The 23,915-nt window shown below is 40.2% G+C and overlaps 1 protein-coding gene across 1 annotated transcript in view; it reads right to left on the bottom strand.

The window, feature by feature from the left end:
* MAMDC2 (MAM domain containing 2) overlaps nt 1-23,915 on the bottom strand; it is a 138,138-nt gene that overhangs the window by 51,415 nt on the left and 62,808 nt on the right. Inside the window, exons 5-8 of the mRNA XM_037494274.2 lie at nt 22,559-22,696; nt 12,822-13,078; nt 9,463-9,556; nt 3,226-3,369 (exon numbers count right to left, since the gene is read on the bottom strand). Coding sequence (XP_037350171.1) covers nt 3,226-3,369; nt 9,463-9,556; nt 12,822-13,078; nt 22,559-22,696 — 633 coding nt within the window. The remainder of the gene's footprint in view (nt 1-3,225; nt 3,370-9,462; nt 9,557-12,821; nt 13,079-22,558; nt 22,697-23,915) is intronic.

Here is a 23,915-nt window from a genome sequence, read left to right as displayed (position 1 = left end):
TATAGGTTTTCAACTGAATAGGCTCAGATTCAAGTCATTAATTAGGATTTACACTCTTCCTGTAACAAAAAAGGATGAAATCATCTTGGGGTGCCAAGCTGCAGGGGTCAAGCAGCTTAGAATGGATACCTAGTACTGCGTTGTAGTGAATGTGAGGCCCAGAGCAGATTTTTTCCTTCTTATCTCTGCAGTGGTCAGTGGAGATTTAGAGACTGCAGAGTAGTCTGGCAGTCCTTAAAAGCTGGAGATTGGGGTGTGTATGTGTGAGTGTGTGTGTGAGAGTGTGTGTGAGAGTGTGGTTTATGTATCTGGGTAGAGCTCTGCCTCTCCTGCCTATGTTAAACCTGGCCCAAAAGAAAAACCTTCTAATCAAGGGATCTCCCAGGTGCTGAAGACTAGTATTCTTCTCTCATAAACAACACAAAGAAAAAATAAGATTAAGAGCTTCCCCTTCTACCTGCTTCACTCTTCCTCTCCTTTCCCCTCATGGTAAACCTAAAACAGGTCTATGCATCTTTGAAAACCTGGGCAGAAAAGAAAAAAAAATAATAACCTATTTTTTCTCTTTCCCTTTTCTTCTCTCCCCCATCAGTTTTTCCAATTTTTTTTTTTGGGGGGGGTGGTGCGCCTCAGACTTTGCCATATGATTTAGTTTTACTCTATTATTTAACTCACCTGGCAAAGACTCTTTGGTTGTTTCATGTGACTGGGGTTAGGGAATAAAGGGTGTCCCCTTGAGCCCACTGTGACCGCATTTGGAGATAGAGCCTTAAATAAGGTTATCAGGGTGGGGCCTTAATACTATAGGACTGCTGTCATTACATGAAGAGGACGCGACACCAGATCTCTGATGGCAGCCTAATTTCAGGCTTCCCAGCTTCCAGAACTGTGAGAAAATAAATGTCTGGTTTTAGTTACCCACTCTGTGGTACTTTGTTATGGCAGCCTGAATAAGCTAATATAGGTGGTGATACAATAGAAGACAATCCTTTTAAAAATGTAAATTTAATCCCTGTCTCTCTACTTAAAATCTTCCAATAGTTTCTCATTCCTTTATAATAATATCCAAGTGCTTACTCTGGCCCGCTACACCTATGATCTATTTCCCTCTCTGACTTCATTTTCTTCTTCTCTCCTCCCCTGGTACAGCCAAACCAACCTTCCAGTTTTTTTTTTTTTTTAAAGATTTATTTTATTTATTTATTATACAAGCACTGGGTACAGTCAGAAGTGCGGGAGGGTGAGAGAATTCACCAGAGCCAGAGCGGAGAGCAGAGCAGGCAGAAGGACCGAAGTACACTGCTGAGGGGAGCAGCGGGTGGCAGGAGATGTCTGCGCGCCATGTGGGACCCTCCTCCGGTGGCCGGGGAGCAGCCAGGGATCGAACCTGTGCTGCAGAGGCTGCAGGCAGCTTCGCAACCCAGCGCTCAACTGCTGCGCCACCGGGGAGTCCCACAAACCTTCTAGTTTTTTTGAGTACCAGCTCCTTTCAAACTCACAGACACTGTCCCTCTGCCTGGATTGCTCCTACTCTTGCTGCTAATACCCACGTTCCTCAGAAAAAGATTCACTGAAGCCCAAACCAAAGAAGTTCTTTCCTCTATTGTCTGTCAGAGCTCACTATTCATTTCTATAACACTTAAGCATAACTTATAATTAAAAGCTTATTGTGTATATATTTGAGGAATGTTTCTCTTGCTCATTGAAATGACAGTCAGCCAGAGAGGATGGAATCCATCCCTGTCTTATTCACTATTGCATCTCCCTAGTCTGGCTAAGGTCAGAGTAAGTTTTTGTAGGGCTGGTATACTACAAGTTAGGCAAGAATACAAAATTACAAGCATAAAATTGGAAGGGTTCCTTTCAAGACCTTCCCCAGGGCTCATACAAATGAGGAGTTCTGAAAATTAAGCTCCATCAGCTTTACAGTAAATTCACCTCAGTGCCCAGAATATAAATAATTGCTGAATAAATGAACAAGACACTAACCCCTTGAGAACAAGCTCTTTCTAGCAGACTGTACTGGAGTGGGCTGCACCGTTAATGGGCTAGGAAATTCAAACCAGCTTCCAAGAGTTCCATGTAGATGTATCAATTGAGTGTCCACCCAACAGTTTCTACCAAAATATATATATATATTTTATTGTAGTAGATTACACAAAGCATAATATTTATCATTTTAACCATGTCAAAGTGTACAATTCAGTGACATCTAGTACATTCACAATGCTGTGCAACCACTACCTTATCCAGTTCCAGAACATTTTCATCAGCCCAAAAGGGAACTCTATATCCATTAAACAGTCACTCCCTATTTCCCCCTCCCTAGCCCCTGGCAACCACTAATATTTCTGTCTCTATGTATTTGTCTATTTTGGATACTTCATATAATTGGAATCTCAAAGCTTTTTAAAGGTATTTTTCTAAAAGGAACCCTTGTAACTGTTGCTGGGAATGTAAACTGGTCTAGCCCCTCCCTAAAGAAAACAGTATGGAGGTTTCTCAAAATATTAAAAATAGATCTGCAATACTACCTAGCCATTCCACCCCTAGGTATTTCTTCAAAGAATATAACAACACCAAAGTAAAGGGAATTAGGCACTCCTATGTTCGTTGTAGCACTATTTATAACAGCCAAGTTATGGAAGCAACGTAAGTGCCCACGGACAGAGGAGTGGATTAGGAAAATGTGGTCTATATACACAATGGAATACTACTCAGTTATAAAAAAGATAAACACTTGCCTTTTGCTACAGCATGGATGGAACTGGAGGGGATAATACTAAGGGGAAATTAGCCAGAAGGGGAAAGACATATATTAGATAGTATCACTTTATATGTGGAATATAGAGAAACAAAACCAGACCAGTAACAAACCCTAGAAATCTGACTGTGGAATTGAAATACAAGATGGTGGGGGGGGGGAGGGCAAGTGGGGAGGAGGCACAATGGGCTATGGTGGAGGGTAACAATGCTTTGGTGTGGGTATAGTGGGGTGACATGCATCTGAGGAGGTGTGATCCTATACTTCCTAATTACATACAGTGTTTAAACCAATTTTACCTCAATTAAAAAAATAAGGTACTTCTCTACCTAAAGTGGAGCAAAAACATTTCAAAGGTTTTTCTATTAAATTAACTGGCAAATACTTCTGCTAGCACAGTAATTTGGATTCCCATTTAAAATATGTTCAGACAGCCATACAAGCATAGACTCCAGGTTTACCTAAGCCTGAAGTATGATCTCCAGCCCGATACACATTTGGTTTTATTTTCACTCGGGACCAGCCAGGACCTTCTTTATCTTGGTAAAAGTTGCAAAGATCTTCCTCAAAATTGCAGCTTGCTTCCATGGCACTGAAAGGAAGCTCTGAGCAAAGGAGAATGAAAGTTAAATCAAGCCAAACCCAAGGATCTTAACAGATTGCATAAACTGATTGACAAATATGTACACATTTATGTAAGCGGAGACCAAAGAAGTCAAACAACAAAATATTTTTACCTTAATGACAGGCTGACAGGTTAGCATGAAACCAACGTTTCAGCATGACAAGAAAATTGTTCTTTTCATCCCTAAGGGGATGGAAGGAAGGAATTCTGTGCACATTTGCTATTAAAATAAAGAAGTACTAGGCTTCAAAAGAAATCTCCTCTCATGATGCAAAAATTTCAAGCATTTATTCACATATTTCTTCACAATTCAAAATGCATTCACATAAACTTAAAAAGAGAGAAAAAGTAAGGATTTTTAAGGAATCCTTAATTTCTCTTTAGGACAAGTATTTTGGAAATAATTGTTTTCTAGTAATTATTTTCCTTGTTGACAAATCTCTGTGCCAGCAGCACAACTACTGTTTATTTATAATTGACATTAGAAGTAGGAGCTGATCTGTTTAAAGAAAATTATTGCTCATATATAAATTACACCGTTCTAAAGGGCACCCCATCTGTCACTTGTATTGCTATTATTCTGGCTTTTGCCGAGTTCTGGTATCATTTACACTGGTCAATAGATACCACATTGCTCCAGATTTCCCAGAGAGAATGAAACGTAAGTTTTCTGTTTTTTTAAGAACAGCAACAAGTAACTAAGTCTTCTTGTTCAGAGTGTCCTCTGAGCCCAGAGGGCATCTGATTGAGCAGTTTGGGACACACTCGGGTGTAGCCAAATGTGATCCTGTTTTGCACACTGGCATACACTGACTGAACATTTTAGGGGGCCCTTTGAGAGAGGGGGCACTGTTTTGAATAACTGGGAAATCATTTCTAGAGAAACAACTGCATTTTGAGAGCAGTGATGTGATGAAACAGGGACCTGTTTACAAAGACTATACACTCAATTTGTTAATTTTCAAAGCAAGAAAACATCCAAGTGGGCTGAGTTGCTGACACAGATTAAAGTTAACAAAGGGGCAAAACAGCGATATGCTACAAGGCATCCACGATTCAAGCTTGGTCCAAGAAAACAAATAACACTAACAACCATTATTGGGGCAACTGGCAAACTTGGTATATGGCCTATAGTTTAGTTGGTAATATTGTATTAGTGTTAAATTTCCTCAGCTTTATAATTATCCTATAGTGTGTTTGAGAATGTGGTTTCTGAAAATAGATATGAAGTATTTAGGGGTAAAGGTGCAGAATGCCTGCAACCTACTCTTAAATGGTTGATAAGACAAATGTGGCAAAATAGCAGTCTGTAGGTTTGGGTGAAGAATGTATGTGAATTCTTGCAAATTCTGTTCCAGTTTAAATGATGCAAAAATAAAGATGTTTTTAAAAATGCATTAAAAGAAGTGACTAACACTACATTTAAAAAAAAAAGAATTGGAAGAAGATATCCCTCTATAATGGGAACTTGATTGAATTTCAGATGATGTGTCCTAGCAAGTGTGCAAGAAAAACACCCTGAGGAGGCAGAGAGGAGAAAAGGAAGTGGAGACTTCCCAGTACTGTACGATGGGTGGATTACTCCACACCCAGCTCTGTCTGACTGTCAGTGTCCAGCTGAATCTTTAAGCTGTGATGGTAAAGTCTTTGAACAAAGAATATGATATTATACAAATAAGACTCCTTTAACATCCCCCGTGGAGACTTGAGACCATGGGAACCCCCATGGTGGTTTCCAGTCTAAGTCACCCCTTCTGCCACATGATAATGAAAAAGCAGGTGATAACTCAAAATCTGCAGATGACCATCTAGTTCAGAAAATGGTGTGACACTCCTAAAGCCATGCACTACAAGAACAGCAGGTCAGCAAAATAACTCATCAGGATTATATCCCGAGGAATATATCCTGCACAACCACAGGAGAACCATTCCTATTTATTAAGTACAAAGGAAGGTGAGAGAGGTGGCATTAAAATGTGAAAGTAAGCAAGGTTCAGTTCTCTCCACAGTAACAATCTGAGTCCCACAAATATTTTCCTGAGGATGCAATTATGTTCTTTTGCCACACACCTAAATCTAGAAATGGATTTGTCTGGGATCCTGAGATGGTCTGGAAAAAAAAAAAAAATTCAAAAGCATCATTCAAAACCTAAGTCTTTTTTATGCAGAATACTTCTACCATGGAATAATATCTAATTTCTGAAGAGGGGGCCAGGGGGCCTGTTTGTGACCCAAAATGTGCTCCCCAGAGATCTCGGGTTCATCGAACGCCTTTGCTGCAGCCTTGTTGGGGAAGCCTGGGTCAAGTGGCAATAACAAAATGAAGCTGCTGAGGAGTGTTAATAACACATTTTAAGTAGAGGGATGAATCAGAGGCAAACGGAAGCCCCTAAGCATCAGTTAATCACACATTAAAAAAAAAGAAATAAAGTCCTTATGAAGAAAATGCCAAAAGGCATTATAATGTAAAATGTCACTAATTACTTGCTTTCTGACATTTGAACTTTTTAGAAATAAGAGGCTTTGAAGAGTCTCTAATCAGGTGATGGGCTATTGCAGTTTGAGACCTACAGAGAGTGTTTCTCATCTTTTCTGCTTTATGGAGTTCAAGGAGATAAACTCGGTAGCAGTCCTAGATATCTAAAAGACTTATCAGCCCCCGGAGTCTAAAGAGATTTGGGGAGTAGTGTGCTTTTTTAGGTTGCTAAATTTGCATGAAAGTTTTATTTTAGCATGAGCTAGCCTGGAAACAGGTGAGACAGCTCTCCACTGGCTTGGGGAAGACAGTGAGTAAGACCCAGCACAAGACTGAGAACTCGATGGAACAGGGACTGGGCCACTGATCAGGCTGTGGAGATACTTGAGGGCACCTGAGCTAAAGACCAATATAATGTAGACAAACAATTGGAGCAAGTTTTCCAGCCAGATAAGAGGTCCGATTGGTCTATACTGGGGTTAGACCGAGGTGGATATCCTTGGAGAGATATCTCTGCGTCAGGATCCTTCCAGTCTTTGGCCTGGGTGTAGGGTGGATCCAAGCTCAGAGGGGAGGTTGGGTCTGCATGTGTCAGAGCAGTAGAACTCTGTTGGGCTGGCATTAGTTAGGATTTCTAGGAGCAGATGGAATCACCTGTTATGAATTCAATGACTTACAGTCTAAAATTCAATGACTTACAGTCTAAAATAGAGTTTGTTCTTAGGATCTAGCCTTTAGGTCAAATGTGATGGTGGATGGGAGTTGGTAGGTGGAAAAGGCTTGGAAAGGAAAATCAAATGGGGTTGGGCAGTGAGGTCTTACTATCCTGTGGAAGCATCCTGGGGGGACACTTGGGAAGGACATGACATTGATGCTTAACTCTACAATGGGTCTCAGGTCTGGGTAGTGGGATTAATTTGAAGATAAAACAGCTGGTGGGAACAAGACATTTGCTACTTTGAAATAATGTCTGTCTTGGCCTAATAGGGAGATGAGAGAAGAAAATGCTAGACCCAGCTGGGAAAAAGAGACATTAAGTCTGCAGCTAACCAAGATAAAGGAAAAAAAAAAATGTTGGCACCTGTTATGAAATGGAAGGACACAAACTATTTATGAAATTTAAGATAAAGTAGGAAAAGCACTTAGAGTCTGGCCCACAGCTGCTGAGTGAAGGGCACAATGCAGGCTCCAAGCTGACACAATCATCAAGGCCGTGCCTACAGCTAGTTTTAGTCTGAAGCCCTGTTCTTGGGAATGGATTAAGGAAATAATTTTGCCATGACCAAGCATTTTCTGTGTGCTCTTCTGAGGCCTTCACAGACATTAACACACCAATTTTCCCAATAACCCTTTCTATCCTGGTCCTATACATGTAGAAAGAGCCTCAGTGAGGTTAACAAACTCATGGTCACACAACTCAGATGTTGCAGAGTAGGGATGTGAATTCACAACACTGTGATGATTCAATAAAACCAATTTAAACAAATGGAAAGTTCTATGGACAAATACAGAGCCTTGATGAAACCAACTATATATAAGTGCAAAATTCTGGTGGTTCCTGTGGAGGAAGGATCTTTATATGGGTAGAATTTTTTATTTTAAATATTTATTTTATTTATGTATCCAAGAACTGGGGTATAGTCCAGAAGTGTGGCGGGGCGGGGGGGGGGTGGTGGTGGTGGTGAAAGGATTCATCAGAAACAGAGTGGGAGCAGAACAGGGAGACTGACTGAAATAACTGCTGAGGGAGCAGCTGGTGAGACAGGAGAGGTCCTGCACCAAGTGGGTTGGCTCCCTGGCTGGGGATCAGCTCATTGTGGCAAGACTTAACCTGTTGCACCAGCAGGGAGGCCCTATATGGGTAGAATTTTGCATTCTGAGAGGTCACCAGGCCTTTTAACCAATGATCCTTATCTTTCTGGAATCTTTCTTTTCCTTTCACCAGTCACTATGAAAGAGTTCACATCTATTCTATATCTTTTTTAAAAAGGAGAGCATTTCTAAGCATTATTTCTAAGGTGGTTCAATAGATTCTATTACCTCCCACCTGCCTCTTCATTCGATCTTCAACACAATACAGATATTGAATAAACCCCTCTTTCATATGTATAACTTGGAAATAGAAAAGTTCAATGTAAATGCGCAGTGACAAAAGAGGCTATCATTCTAAAATCAATGAAGAAGTTCTGAAATTACTATAACACCAATGAAATGGTAAGTGATGGAATTAGGGGGCAATCAGATTTAGAGAAATAAAATAATTTTAGTATCTGTCAAATTTAGAGACTTTTAAAGTTTGATTATAATTTGAATTAAATATTTTAAGGAAAAAGGATATATTTAAGTCCTATAAATTACCATCTATTTTTATTAAAATTTAAAAAAGGATTAGTAAAAAATAATATTTGACTTCAGCAAATTACTGTTTCTAATGTGAGTAGAGCTAAGTAGCTCTAAGTAGAGCTAAATTTTCTCAGTCCTCTTGCTTGTTAAGTGTATATGAAACTGTATTAAATTGGAGACCAACTTTATGTTAAGTGAAAGTCAGACTACAAAGACCAAGTTCAAAAATTTTCCCATGGAAAACCCAGAATAAGGGTGCATTAATATGATGGGATGATCACAATGTTTCACTGGGGTCTCTCAAGGAAACAGATTCACTGAAGGTAAAGTCAATTTCATTTATTTAGACTGTCATTAATATAGTGTCATCCTTCTTTTTCAAAGACATTTGTTTTTAATTCATTTTGAATCAATTTGCTTACTTATCTCCCCAGAGAGTAAAAATAAATTCCTCTTTTCCAAACACCAAGTTTATGGAAATTTTTAAATTTGCCATGAAAAAATAACTTGAGGGTCCATTTAGAAAAGGAAATTAAAATGAGCACATAATATTTAACCATAAGTAATCATAGAGATGTACACCAAATAATAACATCTTTAAACAAGAAGACATTTATAGACATGGGTAGTGATGAAAAAATACATATCGACATGGATAAAAAAAAAACAACTGAAAAGACTTCATAATTCTACTCAGTAGATTTTGAGGATTTTTTTCCACCTATTCATCCACCTGTTTGTGGACACAAAACCCCTTTTAAGAGAAAGGTGGGGTAGGCATGAGTTATATTAGTTAATTTTCATTTTCTAGTTAGCTGGAAGATGAAAATTTCTTAATCTAAGACAACTGGTGTGTGGTATCACAAAAATTAGATTTATTCTGTAAGGAGGGAAAAGACCAGAAAATGACTCTGATTAAACAGCTTTTAGAGGATAACAGGAAAGATGAAGAAACTACAGTTAACCCTTGAACAATACAGGTTTGAACTAGGTGGGTAGATCCGCTTATACCAGCATTTTTTTTTCTTATCCATAGATGTACACTAACAGATATAACCACCCTCAGATGTTTGGTGTTTGGATCCCTTGATGCAGAACCTACAGATTTTCACATTTTTGATTGGGGGTTAGTGTGTCAAGTGAGCCTACCACCAGTGTTGTTCAAGGACTAACAGTAGAAGGAATTTCTGACCAATACATATATTGAGAAAGGGAAATTTCAAATGTGAAAAAGAAGAAAAAGAGAATGCATACCTGTCTGATTCTGGCAGTGAACAGGAGAGAAAGAAATATCATCCAGGGCAACATACCCTCCTTTGGGACCATTGAAAGCAACTTCAAATATAAGCTGGAGAGGAAAATGATATATTGTTATATAGTTTAGAATGTTTCTGTTAGACTTAAATGCTCTTAACCATAATTTAGAATAAGTCAATAAAGCCAGGGGATGCCAAGTCTTAAGGAACCACATCCTAAATTTAAGACTTTGGGCATCTCCCTCCTCAACCCAGTCTCTTTTAGGAAGAGTAAATACTAAATCCTACATTGCATTGTACTGGTAGACTTACCCCTCCCCTGAATATTAGCAAATATACCTATGTCACTTTCTGATAGGACCATAGAATTGATCATTTGTATTATGAGCTTCAATTAAAAAAAATCAGACTATTTGCAGAAAGTCATTTAGGTTCTCCTCCTGCCCACTGAGAGAACAAGCCCTTCTAAGAGACCTTCTCTTTTGTACATGAAATTCTATGTGAGGATCTTGGACAAAAATGGAGATGATTCCCCTGACTGCTAAGGCAAAATCAGGCCCAGACATTCTATGGGTGTTAGGATTTTGTCATGTCCAAGAGTATCCAAATAGTTAAAAGAACACAGATTAACCCCTTTAGTTTTGCTCTTCTCTGTCACCAACTTTAACCCCAAATTCAGCCTGAGGTCTTGGGGGATCAGGTGTGGTGAGCATAGTCCTATCTATAGTCAGCTCTCTAAATTGTTGACATGTATAGATTCAGGCCTAATGTATCTGAATTTCCCAACTGTCAAGAGGAACTGGATCTGTAGCTTTTTTATTTTAAATCTTTGAATTTTTCAATGTTGGCAATTGATTCCAAAATTAAAACAAATAATCAAATAAATACAAACAAAACCAAACCTATGACAATCAGGCAAATGATTATGGACTACCTTTGCCCCAAAGTCTTCTAGTTCTCAGCCTTTGATAAAGAGAATGGTGTCTTGGAGGTAGACAAACCAGAGTTTGAGCCCCATTTCTATTACGCACTAGCAAGTTGATGTTAAGCACATTGCTAAATCTCTCAGGACCTTGCTTTTCTTATTTATAAAACTGGCATGATAAAACTTGCCTTGTAAAATCTTGAGATTAAGTGAGGTAATATATAAAGATTCTAGCATGAAATCAGGTGCATAATAGCTCTGAATGAAATTCATGACTTTTTCTTTAGGGTGACCTGCTCTTGAACTCATTTTCACATTTGAGCCCAGTTAGTCACTAAAAAGCTTGAGCAGGCCCTTTCTTTTCCCTAAGTCTCAGTTTATTAATTTTGGGGGAAAAAATGTTTGAATGCAATGGTTGCTAAGGTCTCTTTCATTTTAACAACAGAGGTCTTAGAGAGACCTGGTACTGGGACTTTGCAGAATCCAAGAGTGGCCGTGAAAGTTTGTCTCTGGCAAAAGAGGAAGGGCCATGAACAGAGAAAAGGTGTAATTATGTGAGTAGGGGCAAATTAAACATGTAAACTTAACACAATTCCATCACATTTAGTTGTCAAGGCACTAGTTGATAAAGAGAGCGAATGATAGAACTTGATCTTAATGAGCAGGAGAAATAAAAATTATTTTTTGTTCAGAATTTGCAATCACAGCCCATGTGCCAGTACGTTTGCTCTTGTTCAGAAAGCCTCAACTGTTTGTTTTCCTTTTTAAAATTCATATGAGAATCTGGTGACATTAAATTCACTGACTTCCTCAGGATACGTTTGTTTTGCTGGCAATTACGGAGAGCAAATAATACAGCATAATGAGTTCAGATCGCTAGAGCAAAACTGCACATATGTTAATCAAAAGGACAGATATTGAAATTTAGTAGTGTGCAGAATTGTAATTTTTCATATAATGATTTAAAAAAAGAATTCTGCAACATTCCATTCATGCAAATGCTATCCAAGGAGGGTATGGTCAAGTGGAAGGGGTTTGCAAAGATCATCATCAGTGTGTGTGTGTGACTCATTTGACTTTAATAAAAGGAAACATTCTGAAACAGTCTATGCATTTCTTATTCTCCTTTTTCCCCCCAATTCAGAAAAATTTCCACTGAGCTTCAAGAGTAAATCAAGGCGTGGTTAGACTTTGGGATAGGAAATAGCACATATACTGTAAAAGATTTATGCTTTCTTTGAGGTTGTATGGGGGATGTAGGGGAAGAGGATGAGGGAGTAGGGGAGTGGCAGACATGCCATCAGTAGACAGAGCACATCAGAAACCAAAGCCAACCCCGATGTTATCTGCAGCTCCACATCAGGCAAGCAGATGGCATGGTTGGAAAAGCAGCCAGAGAATAATCTCCTTCTTTTGCACCTTAAAGCGAACTAGGGGAGATATTGCAAAAAGCACAAAGTACAAAGTAAGGGATATTACACTTGTGGTAACTAATACTCTACTTATCGTTTCAAACCTGTAACCACAGTGCTGAAACTGCTGACTCTAAAGTTCCTTCAATTTTAGGTCAGATTTTAGCTGGAGAGCTTAGTTCCAGGTGCCTGACACTAACCAATTGGGTAATCTAGACAAACAAAAGTCAAACTTCTTGGACTGTTTGTTTTCTTCTTTCTTATCTTTAACACTAGGATATTTTTATCTGTGTTGTTGGATTCTTGTAAGGGCTAGGATATGTATATAGACATAGACATATATTAATATGTGTGTTTAGAAGAAACGTCTGCAGGGATAAACAGTGAAATGTTAGTAGCTTTCAAATTTCAGCCCTGGCCTAGGGTGTTACTGTTTATTTTGCTTCCTTGAAATGTCTAATTCTTTTGCATTGGGAATTTATCGCTCATGTAACTATAAAAAGTTAAACAACAAGCACCAAGGAGTTTCAAATCAGGAGTACCAGCATAAGTTTATTTCTGATTTTTATGATATTTTACTGTAAAGGAGAAAATACGTCATTTTGTTTCTAGAAAGACTATCCCCTCTGGAAAGGAAAACCTTTATCACTACCTTCAGGAATGGGAGTTTCACTTAAAAGTTGCTGATTTCCTCTGAGCTCGCCGTGACCAGCATGGTTGGTCAAGGTTCAGAAAGCACAGCCGAGAAATGCAGTTGGCTGACTGGCTTTTCCTTATTTGTCCATAGAAAAAATACTTTTGATAGAAAATGAAGGTGATAAGGAATATATATATATAGAGAGAGAGAAGTAGAGGGGGCTGAGGAAAGGAAAAGGAAGGTAGAGATAGAGACACAACAGAAAAGGAAGCGAGAACAGGAGACGGTAGCATCTCTTTGTCCCAGAGCTAGGGGTGGGGGTCACCCCTACAGGGTGGCCAGGCCAGCACACAGCTGGCTCACTTGGCACACTGGATACCTACCTCCATGGCGTATGGAGCGCTGAACTCCACCTCAGCAAGGTTCCAGGCAGCATTCCCAGGCCTGTCCATTTTCCAGATCTCCTCATAAAGGCCGCTCCCATCCCGAGTATAGAGAGAGAAGACATTGTCATTCCCCTGCTGGAGTTGGTAATAAAACGACAGGCAGCCAGACATGGGGGCCGTGGTCATGGGGGAGATGAGCTGGGCTACCTCCTGGAAGTGCTTGATGTAAACAGAGTCCACGTACATGTAGTGGCCTGAAAACCACATAGACAGAACAAAGTAAGCCAGGTGGGGGAATCTTCAGATCAAACAGTATGATACTGGGATTAACTTCAACATTATTCAGAGGGTGTGGTGGAGAGGAAACAGATGTGTTATAGATGAAAGAAGTCTGGCCATGGGTTGGTGACTATTGCACCCAGGAGATGAGCACACGGAGGTCTTTGTGTTCTGCTAATACAAAATAAGGACTTTTTTTTCTTTTCCTTACTTTCAATTGAAATAAAATATGCTTATAAAAAGGTATCCCCATTATCTGGAAAGTGCTTGAGTTTTCACAGGCTAAATACAGCTGTGAAAGGAAACAGCATTATTCAAGAAGACCCCTTTTCCCTTAACTTCTTTGAGTTATAAGGTTTCTAAACATGAACCAAACAGAGTACTTATTTTTGAAAGGGCAGAGAGGGACCCTCCTATATAGCTACAATATACACAAAACATCACTGTGCATTTGTTGAATGAAACTAAGATTATGAATTCAACTGGATGATACTTTGTATCTCTTTCATAGCACATGTGGCTCAGTGAACACTATAGGAAGGATTAGGACTTGGAAGTCACCTCTTTTGGTGAGGCCTTCCTGGGCTCTGAACTCAGAGACTGACCTCCACTAGAGGTCTTTTGGTGAATTCCCATTTGGCAGATTGGGGAGAGTTTGGATCTGACTTTGAAGAGAACTGAGTTTGAATCCTTCTCCACTTCTTATGAGTCCTGAGACTTTGAGCAAGTTTCTGATCTCCCTGAGCTTCAATTTCCTGATCTCCAGAATGAGAATCACATCCTTCTCTCTATGGTTGAGGCAAGTTTTAAATGAGTTATGTATATAAAGAACTGGCACACCATAATTGCCTAACATAATTATAATGAAATAAAGTAATGCTGCTAATGAGTCTAGTGCCATGCTTTCCCCATTGTCTATTTTGTATAAAGGGAAGCTATTGTTGTTAGCAGTTTTGTATGAATTTATTTAAGCTGTAACAACAGAGGAACGCTATACAATATAATTTTGATAGAATACATTTTTTATTTATAAGTTCAGAAAAATTATAGACTAATATCTTTGTTTTTATTACATTTTGCCTGGATAATATTTCCTTTACCCTCAGCAAAATAACTGTTAGGATATTAAGAAGAATATATGCCTTTTTACTCTGGACACTCACCTTATGTCTATCAACCCAGTATGGTATAAGCCCTCAACCAAAAGATATTTAAAGCACAGATGCATTCTTATAAAGTTGGGGCTCAACATGGCAGAAAGGAAACATAAACAAATCAGAGCTCACTTTCTCCTGCTAGCAAACTGTTTACCACCTCCCTACCCGCACTGCTGAGTCATCTCCCTCGTGAATATAATTTCTCTTACCATTTCACCAAACTATGCAACTGTGAATTAATAATGTTTACAAATCAGATGACCAGAGGAAACAGCTAGGTCAATATGTGATTGTGTAGAGTAGGTCAGGGAGAAAACAGAGAGTGGTGAATTAGTTGCCAGCATTTGAGATCATATTTCACCAGCAAGAGAAACAGAAATCAGCTTCTGTGCAAAAAGTAGAAAATCTGATAGCACAGGAGCTCATATTCCCCAGCTACAAACCCTGACTGGTGGGAAGGAGGGCAGCTCCTGGCATGGACCTGGTCTCCATTTCATCCCTGAGAGCCCATCCCTGCACACTCAACTGAAGCCTTGACATCAAACCAGTGCTGCAGGCTTTTGTTACAGAAACACAGAATCTACGTTTTTATAGCAAATCTATCCATTTACAAAATGATACCCTCTATATTATTCTACTAGGTTGCTGTAACAACTCGAAGGCTTATACAACAGTAATGTGTTGATTCCCAGTTCAGGACTAGAAGGTTGAGATCAAGGATCAGAAGGATTGGTTTCTTCTGAGGACAGTGATGGCAAATATGTTGTATGCCCCTGCCCAGCATGTGGTGGCTTTCTGGTGACCTTTGGTGATCTCTGACTGGTAATCTCTGCCTTCATGTGAATCTGACATTCTCCCTTTGGGCATCTCTCTCTCTCTCTTTGTCCAAATTCCCCCCTTTTAAAACGACATCAGTCGTATGGATTAGGGACCCACCCTACTTCAGTATGACCTCATCTTAACCAATTACATCTGCACAGTATGATTTCCATATAAAGTTATTTCTTTCCAAATAATGTTACATTCTGAAATATTGAGGATTCAGACGTCAACACATGAATTTAGAGGAAAGACAATTCAACCTATAACACCACTCCCCCACCATAATTTTTAAAACTTTGTGCCAAATAAACATATCTGCAGGTTGGAAAAGGCTGATGGGCTCTCACTTTGTGCTCTCTGGGGAAGGATTTTAAAGGAAGGCTCAGGGGTCAGACTGAACATGACAGAACACCTGATATGGAAGGAAGGCCATGACTCCTCCTCCCAAGCTCCAGCACACTCTAAGCACTGCTGTGGCCAGCCAGCCTCGACTAGAACACGTTAGTAATGGAGAATTCAGGGACCAGTTAGCCTCTGTGACATGCTTCTCCTCATGAGAACTCAAAGGCACAGGGAAAGTTTGTAATACCCTTTTTACCAATGAAACAGAATCTTTTCCCAAGACATACTGCCAGGGGAAGTGAGTGGAAAAGAACAAAAGTACTTGGCTTCCTTGAAAGCTCACTGCCTGGGCCGTGGAGGTAAGCTGCTGCCATCTCCTTCAAGCGAACTTGACTCTTGAACTTGACTCCTTCAACTCTCCCTCTTCTGGGCCACTTGAAGACTGTGGTGGACTCTGGGCACTTTGACCACTGCAGGTCCCTTCCACCATAAAAATTGTTTAAAATGACATTTTATGATGCATTGATAAATGATGATGAATATAATCTATGCTGGATGCTTGTATTTGTTACTATCACACTCATATTTTCTTCTGATATTAAAATAAATAAAATCAAAACATTCTCATGATTCCCTAAAAATGTAGCTTGTAGGCACTTTGACTAGTGGACCCTGATCCCAGCGACTCCAGCTTACTCCTCTTCATCCCTCATGGCCTTTATCCCTCACATTTTCCCCAAATGCATCTCTTTCCCACCAGCTTAGCATCTACTTGGAGGAGCCAAGACACAGTCACAAAAACAGAAATCCTTGTATTCAGGGTGAGGAGCAGCACAGCTGGCTCTCCGAGAGTCTTCATGAATCCGGGAGTGACCACAGGAATCCACCTGAAACTCTTCATTCTACTTCTGGCGCACATGGTAACTGTGCTCTTAAGACAGATTTCACATTATGTCCCCTTATAAATTCATCTTCTTCACAGTTGATTGATATATAGTCTCCCTTAAAGACCTGTTACTGACCTGCTATGTGGACAACACTTCAATCCTTGAATTTGCAGTTAAAGGGTCTCATTAGCAACTCATGTGTAAGACACGAGGCAGTGAGCCACAGACACATTTCTGATCCAAAAAACATCCAGCAAAGACAATGTGCTTGCCCAAAGTGAGTCAGAGAGGCTGCTGGGAATGCAACCAGGACTGCTGACACCCAGTCTCCTGTGGAACCACTAGACTAGACCACATTCTGTTGCTGGCCCCTTCCCCCCATCCCTCCACCAGTCATTTGTTGCCAAAGTTGGGTATTATTTTCTGACAAGCTGAGTTAGGCTGCTTCTGGCTGGGAAACAAAAGACAGCTCGTTATAAATTTGTCATCTCCATTGAATGGATGCGGATGACTCAGAAATCACCAGGTGTCTGCTCCAGGAGGCCGGGTGGAGTGGGTGTCAACTGTATTATCTGCTGTGAGCAACAGGCGCAAATGGTTGCATGGGCACAGGTACCATTCTTTCACCTTTCTAAGGGGAGTGAATAGGTAGCCTGAAGTTCTGGGGAACTCATGTCTATTGTCTTCCTATTAGGAGAAGTTTCCTGCCCAGTTTAATGAGGGCAACATTCCTACCTGGTCTAGGTTTCTAGAATCTCTAGAGGCTCAAGGAGAAGCAATTTTTATCAGTGCCTTCAAGTTTGAGTAGGGTAAGACTAGGTCTAGAGGGACCTCCTGCAGACAGTGTCCTATAGTCAACCAATCACTGGGGATCCTGCAGGCCACTAAGACTTGTAAGTATTAAAACTTTAACTGGAAGTGAAGGAGCCTATGAAAGAAGCAGTAGGTTTGCCATGAGACGAAAAAATTGAGAAGTTTACCACCACTCCTTTGAAGTCTGTACTACTTCGCCACATTAAATTGGGAATCAGTCTATTTTCCCCCAATTCTGGATCATACAAAAGATCATTTTTCTGCAGTGTCTAGAAAAACAAATCAATTTCCAACTCAGTTGGAAGATCTAAACTCTGATGTCACCAAGCTCAGTCTCCTTCTTAATGACACACATGTACACTTGCCTCTGAGAGAACTTTCTTCCAGTTTGCAGCAACCCTCCATATTAGCTCATCTTTTCACATGGATCTAGTGGGCCCTTGTAGTTAGCCATTTACTCTTGAACTAGGAAAAAGAACTCTGAAGTCAGTTCCTGGACTCTCATTTTCAGATAGGCTTGTCTAACCTTTCTTCCACCAGGACTGCCCTTGGTTTGGCTGTGTTGCCAGGCGTCCTCTGACTAAGTGGTGATTTGGCCCTGTCAGCCACATTTATGCTCCAGTTTCGCCATCTACATCTGTGTCATGGTGCTCTGGACAAGCTGTCTCCCGGGAATGGGGAAAACTTGGTTTGGAGAAACAAATGCCAGCTGGAAACATCAGTTGATTATGGGGAGACAGCACCCAAAGACAGCAAGTTACTGTGTATTGTCTCTGAGTCTGAGTCCAACAGTTGTCTACATGAACTTTTAGGGCTTGGGGGAGTTTATAGAGAGTCAGACTCTAGTCTTTTTATATAACTTTCAGGGACAACACAATGTAAATGAACAAAAAGTGGGACTTCTTCTGAATCCTAAGGTCAGCTAACACCTCAATGCCAAGAACAAAGTGTGACAAGTATCTCTATTTTCTAAAGAACAGTGCTAAACCAGTACCAGCAATGTAGAACATGATACATTGTGGCAGACCTGGCACCTAAGGCAGTTCTACCATATTGAACCCATCTCACCCTTCCAGCCTGTATGTATGACAAAGCCAGAGCAGGATCTGAGAAATTGGGGTCAGTTTCTTTCAATAGAAGTGACACAGAAACGACCAGTCAGGTGTTTCCTTAGAGCTCCTAAGGGCTCCCAAGCTGTCAGTAGGTTACCTCCCGAAGGTTTTGTTACACTTCATAAAATATTAACAAAGAAAAAAAAAATCCATAAATGATGAATCAGAATAGAGTAAGAAAAGGCAGTATAATATTCCAATCCCCTCCAGCTTTCCAAAGATGTCTCAGCATAATTTCAGTGCATAATTTCAGTGAAGAGGGGGATTGTTTTCTCCTGTTTTATCTTTTGCCAAGGAAGGGGACTTAAACCACTTATTGAACAAGTGGAGGAGGGAACCACCATCAAACCTCATCTCATGCTTGCAGAAATTATAGAGTTCTGCAATTGTTTTGGGCCTTGAGGAAAGGGTGGTCAGAGTTACTGGGAGAACCTGATCTGTGATGTGGGATACAGATGCTGCTGCCTGACTCATGACTGTATACATCTAGAGGCAGAGTGGCTACAGGGGGCAGTTTTGGGGGCAGAGTGGAGAGAAAGCATCTTGTTGTTAATGAGTTGTACTTCCAGAATTTGATAGGCTAGGATTTGAGTTTTCTCCTAGCCTAAGAGGGCAACTTAGTAGGTAGCTGGGCTACAGTGGCATACAAAGATTCTTCTCAAGAAGATGTACACAATGTGGTAACTCCAAAAGAAAGGGGGCTGGCAGGGTGTTCCCTTCCTTTTTGGTTCCTCCATCCCATCTCCTCCAACCCTAGAGGAGTCAGACCAGCATAGTTGGGGAAGAGGGAAGGAAGTGCAAAGGAAAGAAGTATGAAGAAACAAAGCACAAAAACCTCTCTCTACTGTTGTTTTCTGTTCTGGTCTGGGGAAAATTTTAACTGGATGAGATGTTGAAGTTTCATTTTGACTGAACTTAATCCTTGAAAGGGAGACTGTTAGCTAATACCTGAAAGTGACTGAAAAACTATGGTAAGTCATCCAAGGGCAGAGAAAAGGAAATCCAGCAGAGTTTGCACAAAGCCAGGGGCAAGACAATGAATAAAGTTTCTTGCCTACTGAGTGGTTATGCAATGAGCCAAATGGATCAATGTAGAGTGAATGAGTAGGTGTTATTAAGATGACACTTGAGCTCAATCCAAACAGAAATGAGAAAAGGGTGTCATGAGTTATGGAAAAATGATCCATCCATCTCCTGGTCTTTGATGTAATAAAATAATTCTGACCTTATTTTAGGCTTTGAAATCTTGTTCAGCTCCTTCTGGAGTGGGACCATAAGCTGGTTTGATTTTTAAAAATCTCAGCAAAGAAATAGATTTCCCTCATTACTTTCCAAGCAATTTTCTTTTTACTAAGGCAGGTAGGAAACAATAATGATCTGAGCTGTCAGTAGGTTACCTCCCAAAAGATTTTGTTACACTTCATAAAATATTAACAAAGAAAAAATCCATAAATGATGAATCAGAATAGAGTAAGAAAAGGCAGTATAATATCCAAATCCCCTCCAGCTTTCCAAAGATGTCCCAGCATAATTTTCAGTGCATTATTTTAGCCATTTCCATCATAGGACAAGAATTTGGAGACAAAGTATATATTTGAAAAATATGACTCACTGTTTGGGGTTTTACTGTTAAAAACACATAGTCTAAGGAAGGAAAACTCATATCCATATCATATTTTTGTAGATATTACATTCACTGTTCCCTTTTCTACAACAGCATGGCCAGAGTCCTCCTGGAGAACGTCCTTTAAGGCTCTCCCACACCCCAGTTCTGAAATTTCTGAGCAGGCACATAGCTCCCCTTATCCCTGCTGTTTGCTTCTCCAGATTTGACTCGAAAGCAAAGGCATAAGCTGCTTCCAGATTATGAATGAACATGAGATGAGTTTATATAGAGCAAAATCTGATACTGTGGGCGACAGACATCTGAAGCATTTAATATTTACTTAGCCTTCCAAATTGATAAGAGTTCAGGGAAAATCAATATATATACCCAGTATAATTCAAAATTTAATAAGAAAGGCAATCACTCTCTTCTTTGGAACACTGGAGATCCCCCCTTCCCAAGAATGATCCTGGTAAAACCTTGGAGTGATGGGGACAAAGAGCTTTTCAAATAAAACATTTTAGAATCTTTAGAATTCATCTTTTTTAGCCCCATCCTACATAGGGGAAGTCTTACATAGGAGTTCAGGCAAGAGGAGTCTGAATGTGTGTGTGTGTGTGTGTGTGTGTGTGTATTTGGTGGGAATAAGAGGTCTTTTTGGTTAATGACTGGGCAAAACATCATTCCAAAAGCTGAAGAGGAATTGGAATGAAATGATAGAGAGGAGGTGGGAGAAGTGAGGCGAATTCAGACTAATCACAAGTAGGAACATAACCCAGGATCTAGGGCCTACTCTGTCATCATCACACACTCTAGCATTCTCATATACTATCCAATGTCAAATTCACGCTCATGCCTGTACAACTTTGAGTAACTTACACATATCTTCTCCTTACCCATCTGGCCGAATTCCACTTCTGATATTAGCTTCTCTAGGAAATATTCCCTGAACCCCCAAACCAAGGTAGTCTTTTACTTTTCTGGTTCTATATAATCTACTTCATATCTCTTTTAGTTACACATCACTGTGCATGTTTATGTAGTTTTGGTATTTGAACAATTTGAGAAATGCTGTAATTCCCAATAAAAGAGAACTATTGAATATATAAAAAACACTGAGAAGTCCTGAAATAAAGAAATCTGTTTAGTTTCTTTTCAGGGTTTCCCTAGTTTCTTTGACCACAGATAGCCTCTTCGCTCATATAGAGATTATTATACTAAAATACTGACATTCTAAGGAACAATATGAAAGGAGAAGTTGGTTCCTATGCTCTCTTTGAGTGACTATTTTGTATCACCAAGGTATGAAAGAATGCCTGACACAAAAAGTTTTTATTATATGCTTATTTAATTAATGAATAAGTGGAATAAGTGATGAATAAAGAAGCCAAATTCTGATATTCAGGTTCTGAATAGACTGATGATACCATCCCATGGATTTCTGGCCCAGGATCTGCTACTTCTCCAGGGGCCTTAGTATTGGTATCAGGGGACCAAGCAATGCTAGCGAGCAAAGCTTCCTGCCTTTGGGAGGTATTTTAGGATAGCCAAGAAAGAAGGGAAAGCATAGGAAAATGGAGATGGGGAGATGGGCTAGGGAAAATGAATGGGGAGGAGAGAGGTGGGTGCCCGAGGAGGGTGACACGCTCTATCACCACGTCTTGGTGCTCTTCAGGGATGACCATACCATTATGCATCTCTTTAGACCCCTCTGGTCAAGATATCAGAAAATCAGTTTCTCTTTTTCTCATTCTCAATCCATAGTGCCTTTAATTATCCTTTATTCTTTTAAATGCCAAATGCAATGTGCTTTCAAGTACTCAGGAGGGTCACAAAACATTTTTGAAATAGGTTTCAATGGGTGGTGATTTGAAGATTCTCATATACAGCATTACATAAAGAGAGGAATAAAATACTAAAACTCATAGGCATCTTAGAAATCAGAGAATTTAAATTCCTCATTTGCAAACATGCCAATGGAGACCCTTAGAGTTAAGGGATTGCCCACAGCATTCTGATGAATGGGTCTGGAGCACAAGTGTCTGACTCTCAGCCTGGTCCTCTTCCTCTAATCCTTGTTGACAAAAATATGGTCAGAATGTTCATTCTTTTATGAAGTCTGCTCAGGTCTGGGTGAGAGCTATCAAAGCCCACAGTCTTTGCCATTTCCCTTCTGTGGCGGGTTTTTCCTGTAAGTCCACTTCTCACTGATAGGCTGTCCATTCACCACATAGCGAACCAGCCCATTTGGCCACTAGGGGGCCCTGTTGCACACCACATTCAGGGAATTAATCACGGGTAATGGTTCACCTTACTTCCTCTTACCAAGTTCTTCAAAACTTATTCCTATCAACCCATTTATTTTTAATGAAAAGTAGCATGGGATTATTCTAACCCTGTATTTAGAAATAAGAAATATTGAACAACAAATAGACAAGAAAGTAAAGCATGATAAGGAAATGTGAAAAATAACAAGAGCAGGTCACAGGGGAAGAAAAATCTGTAACTGGGTGTCCTTCTTAGTTACGGGGATCATGTCTGTGGTTTTCCTCTATCTCATGGTTTATTCTTCTCTTACTCTTTCATGAGGCCTCCTGATTCCTACCTACCCTCTTCTCTCCCTCTTCTGTTGACAGAGTCACAGGTCAATACAGGGGAGGGAGAAATGATAATAGTAGTTATCTGGGGGAAAGGATTCCATTTGTCCCCAGCTCACCCAGTTCACTCTTGAAAGTATGATCCTGTGGGAGAACAGAGGGCGTGTTCCGAATATTTCCTCCTCCAACAAACCAGTTCACGTTGGGGTTCCAGCGGTTCACAAAGCCACAGAGATGATTTTCTTCAAAGTCACATTCTGGCGGAAGAGAAAAAAAAAACCCTTATGGAGTTGTAGTCACCCACACTCACTCTAGAGTTTCCTCTTAGATATTCAGATCTCTTTCTTGCTCCCTTTGCCCAACGGAAGCTTTGCAGCAAAACCCTTGAATAATTCTGGTTAAGAGAGACAAATACTGTAATGAATAGAGACTGCAATTCATCACTGCATCTTTGGATTATCGCCCTTCCTCTTACAAGCCAGGTGGCTTGCTGCAGGACTGCTTTAACCATTTCTTCACGTGTGACATGGGAACATTTCCACCTCATAGGGCTGTTGTAACAGCTCCCAGCACAGCATCAGGCACATGGTGAGTGAGTGCTTTTTACATTAGCCATTTCTGTGTCACAATATTGTTAAGGGTTGTGCTTTTAGCTCCAGAAATGTTATCCCCCGCTGTTCTGGAAGCCCATTTCTCTTTCCTTATCTCTCTTGATGGTAGACAAGATACCAGAGCTCAGAGCCATGCTGCCTAGATGAAAAAACTGTATGCTTTTCTTATAAACAAGAACACAATCAGAGCAAGCAGGGCAGGCATATTGTAGACTCTGGGTCCTTCTGTAGCTACTAAATGTAGAAGAAAGAGAAGATAAAGAATGCTCTCTCCCCTTTAGTGGCAGTGACATGTCTGCACAGATAAAATTGTTCCCAGTCAACACATTTCTTTGGCGGGAACACAAAACTCACATGCGAATGCCTCTATTGATATCTATTATAATTACGTTATTAAAAATATGAAACATGATTATCATGGCACCCTGATTTTTCATCCTGCTGTGTCTTTCAGGTTGATCTATAAGGACTGTATCAGAGGGTTCCCCTGCCTCTGGCTTCCTGATGGAGTCAACCAATGGAAGGTAGGAGGAGAATGAGTCTGGGTGGGAGTGTTTGTAACTCCAGCTCCCTGGCTGCCAGTCTGCCCTAGTTTGGGTGTGTCCCTCTATTCAGGGCATGTCTCCTGTCAAGCACCTCTAATGATTCATTCATCTATTGTCTCCCAGTTCTGGCCACTCCTTCTCTCTTGCCCATTCAGACACAGAGATGATCATCACCATTACTAGACCTAGATTACCTCACTATTCCTTCTTACACCTTTATACACCTTTGTATTCCCTCTAATGAAATTTCCTCAAATTAATGAGGTTATTTGTACCCTCTGCTTCCATTTTCCTGCCAGGATCCTGACTGATACAGTTAT

This window comes from Talpa occidentalis, unplaced genomic scaffold (assembly GCF_014898055.3).
Source record: "Talpa occidentalis isolate TD23 unplaced genomic scaffold, MPIMG_talOcc4v2.1 talOcc4.7, whole genome shotgun sequence".
In the NCBI taxonomy this organism is placed as follows: Eukaryota; Metazoa; Chordata; class Mammalia; order Eulipotyphla; family Talpidae; genus Talpa; species Talpa occidentalis.
The sequence above is the reverse complement of the archived record's forward strand: the minus strand, read 5'-3'. Positions and strand labels throughout refer to the sequence as shown.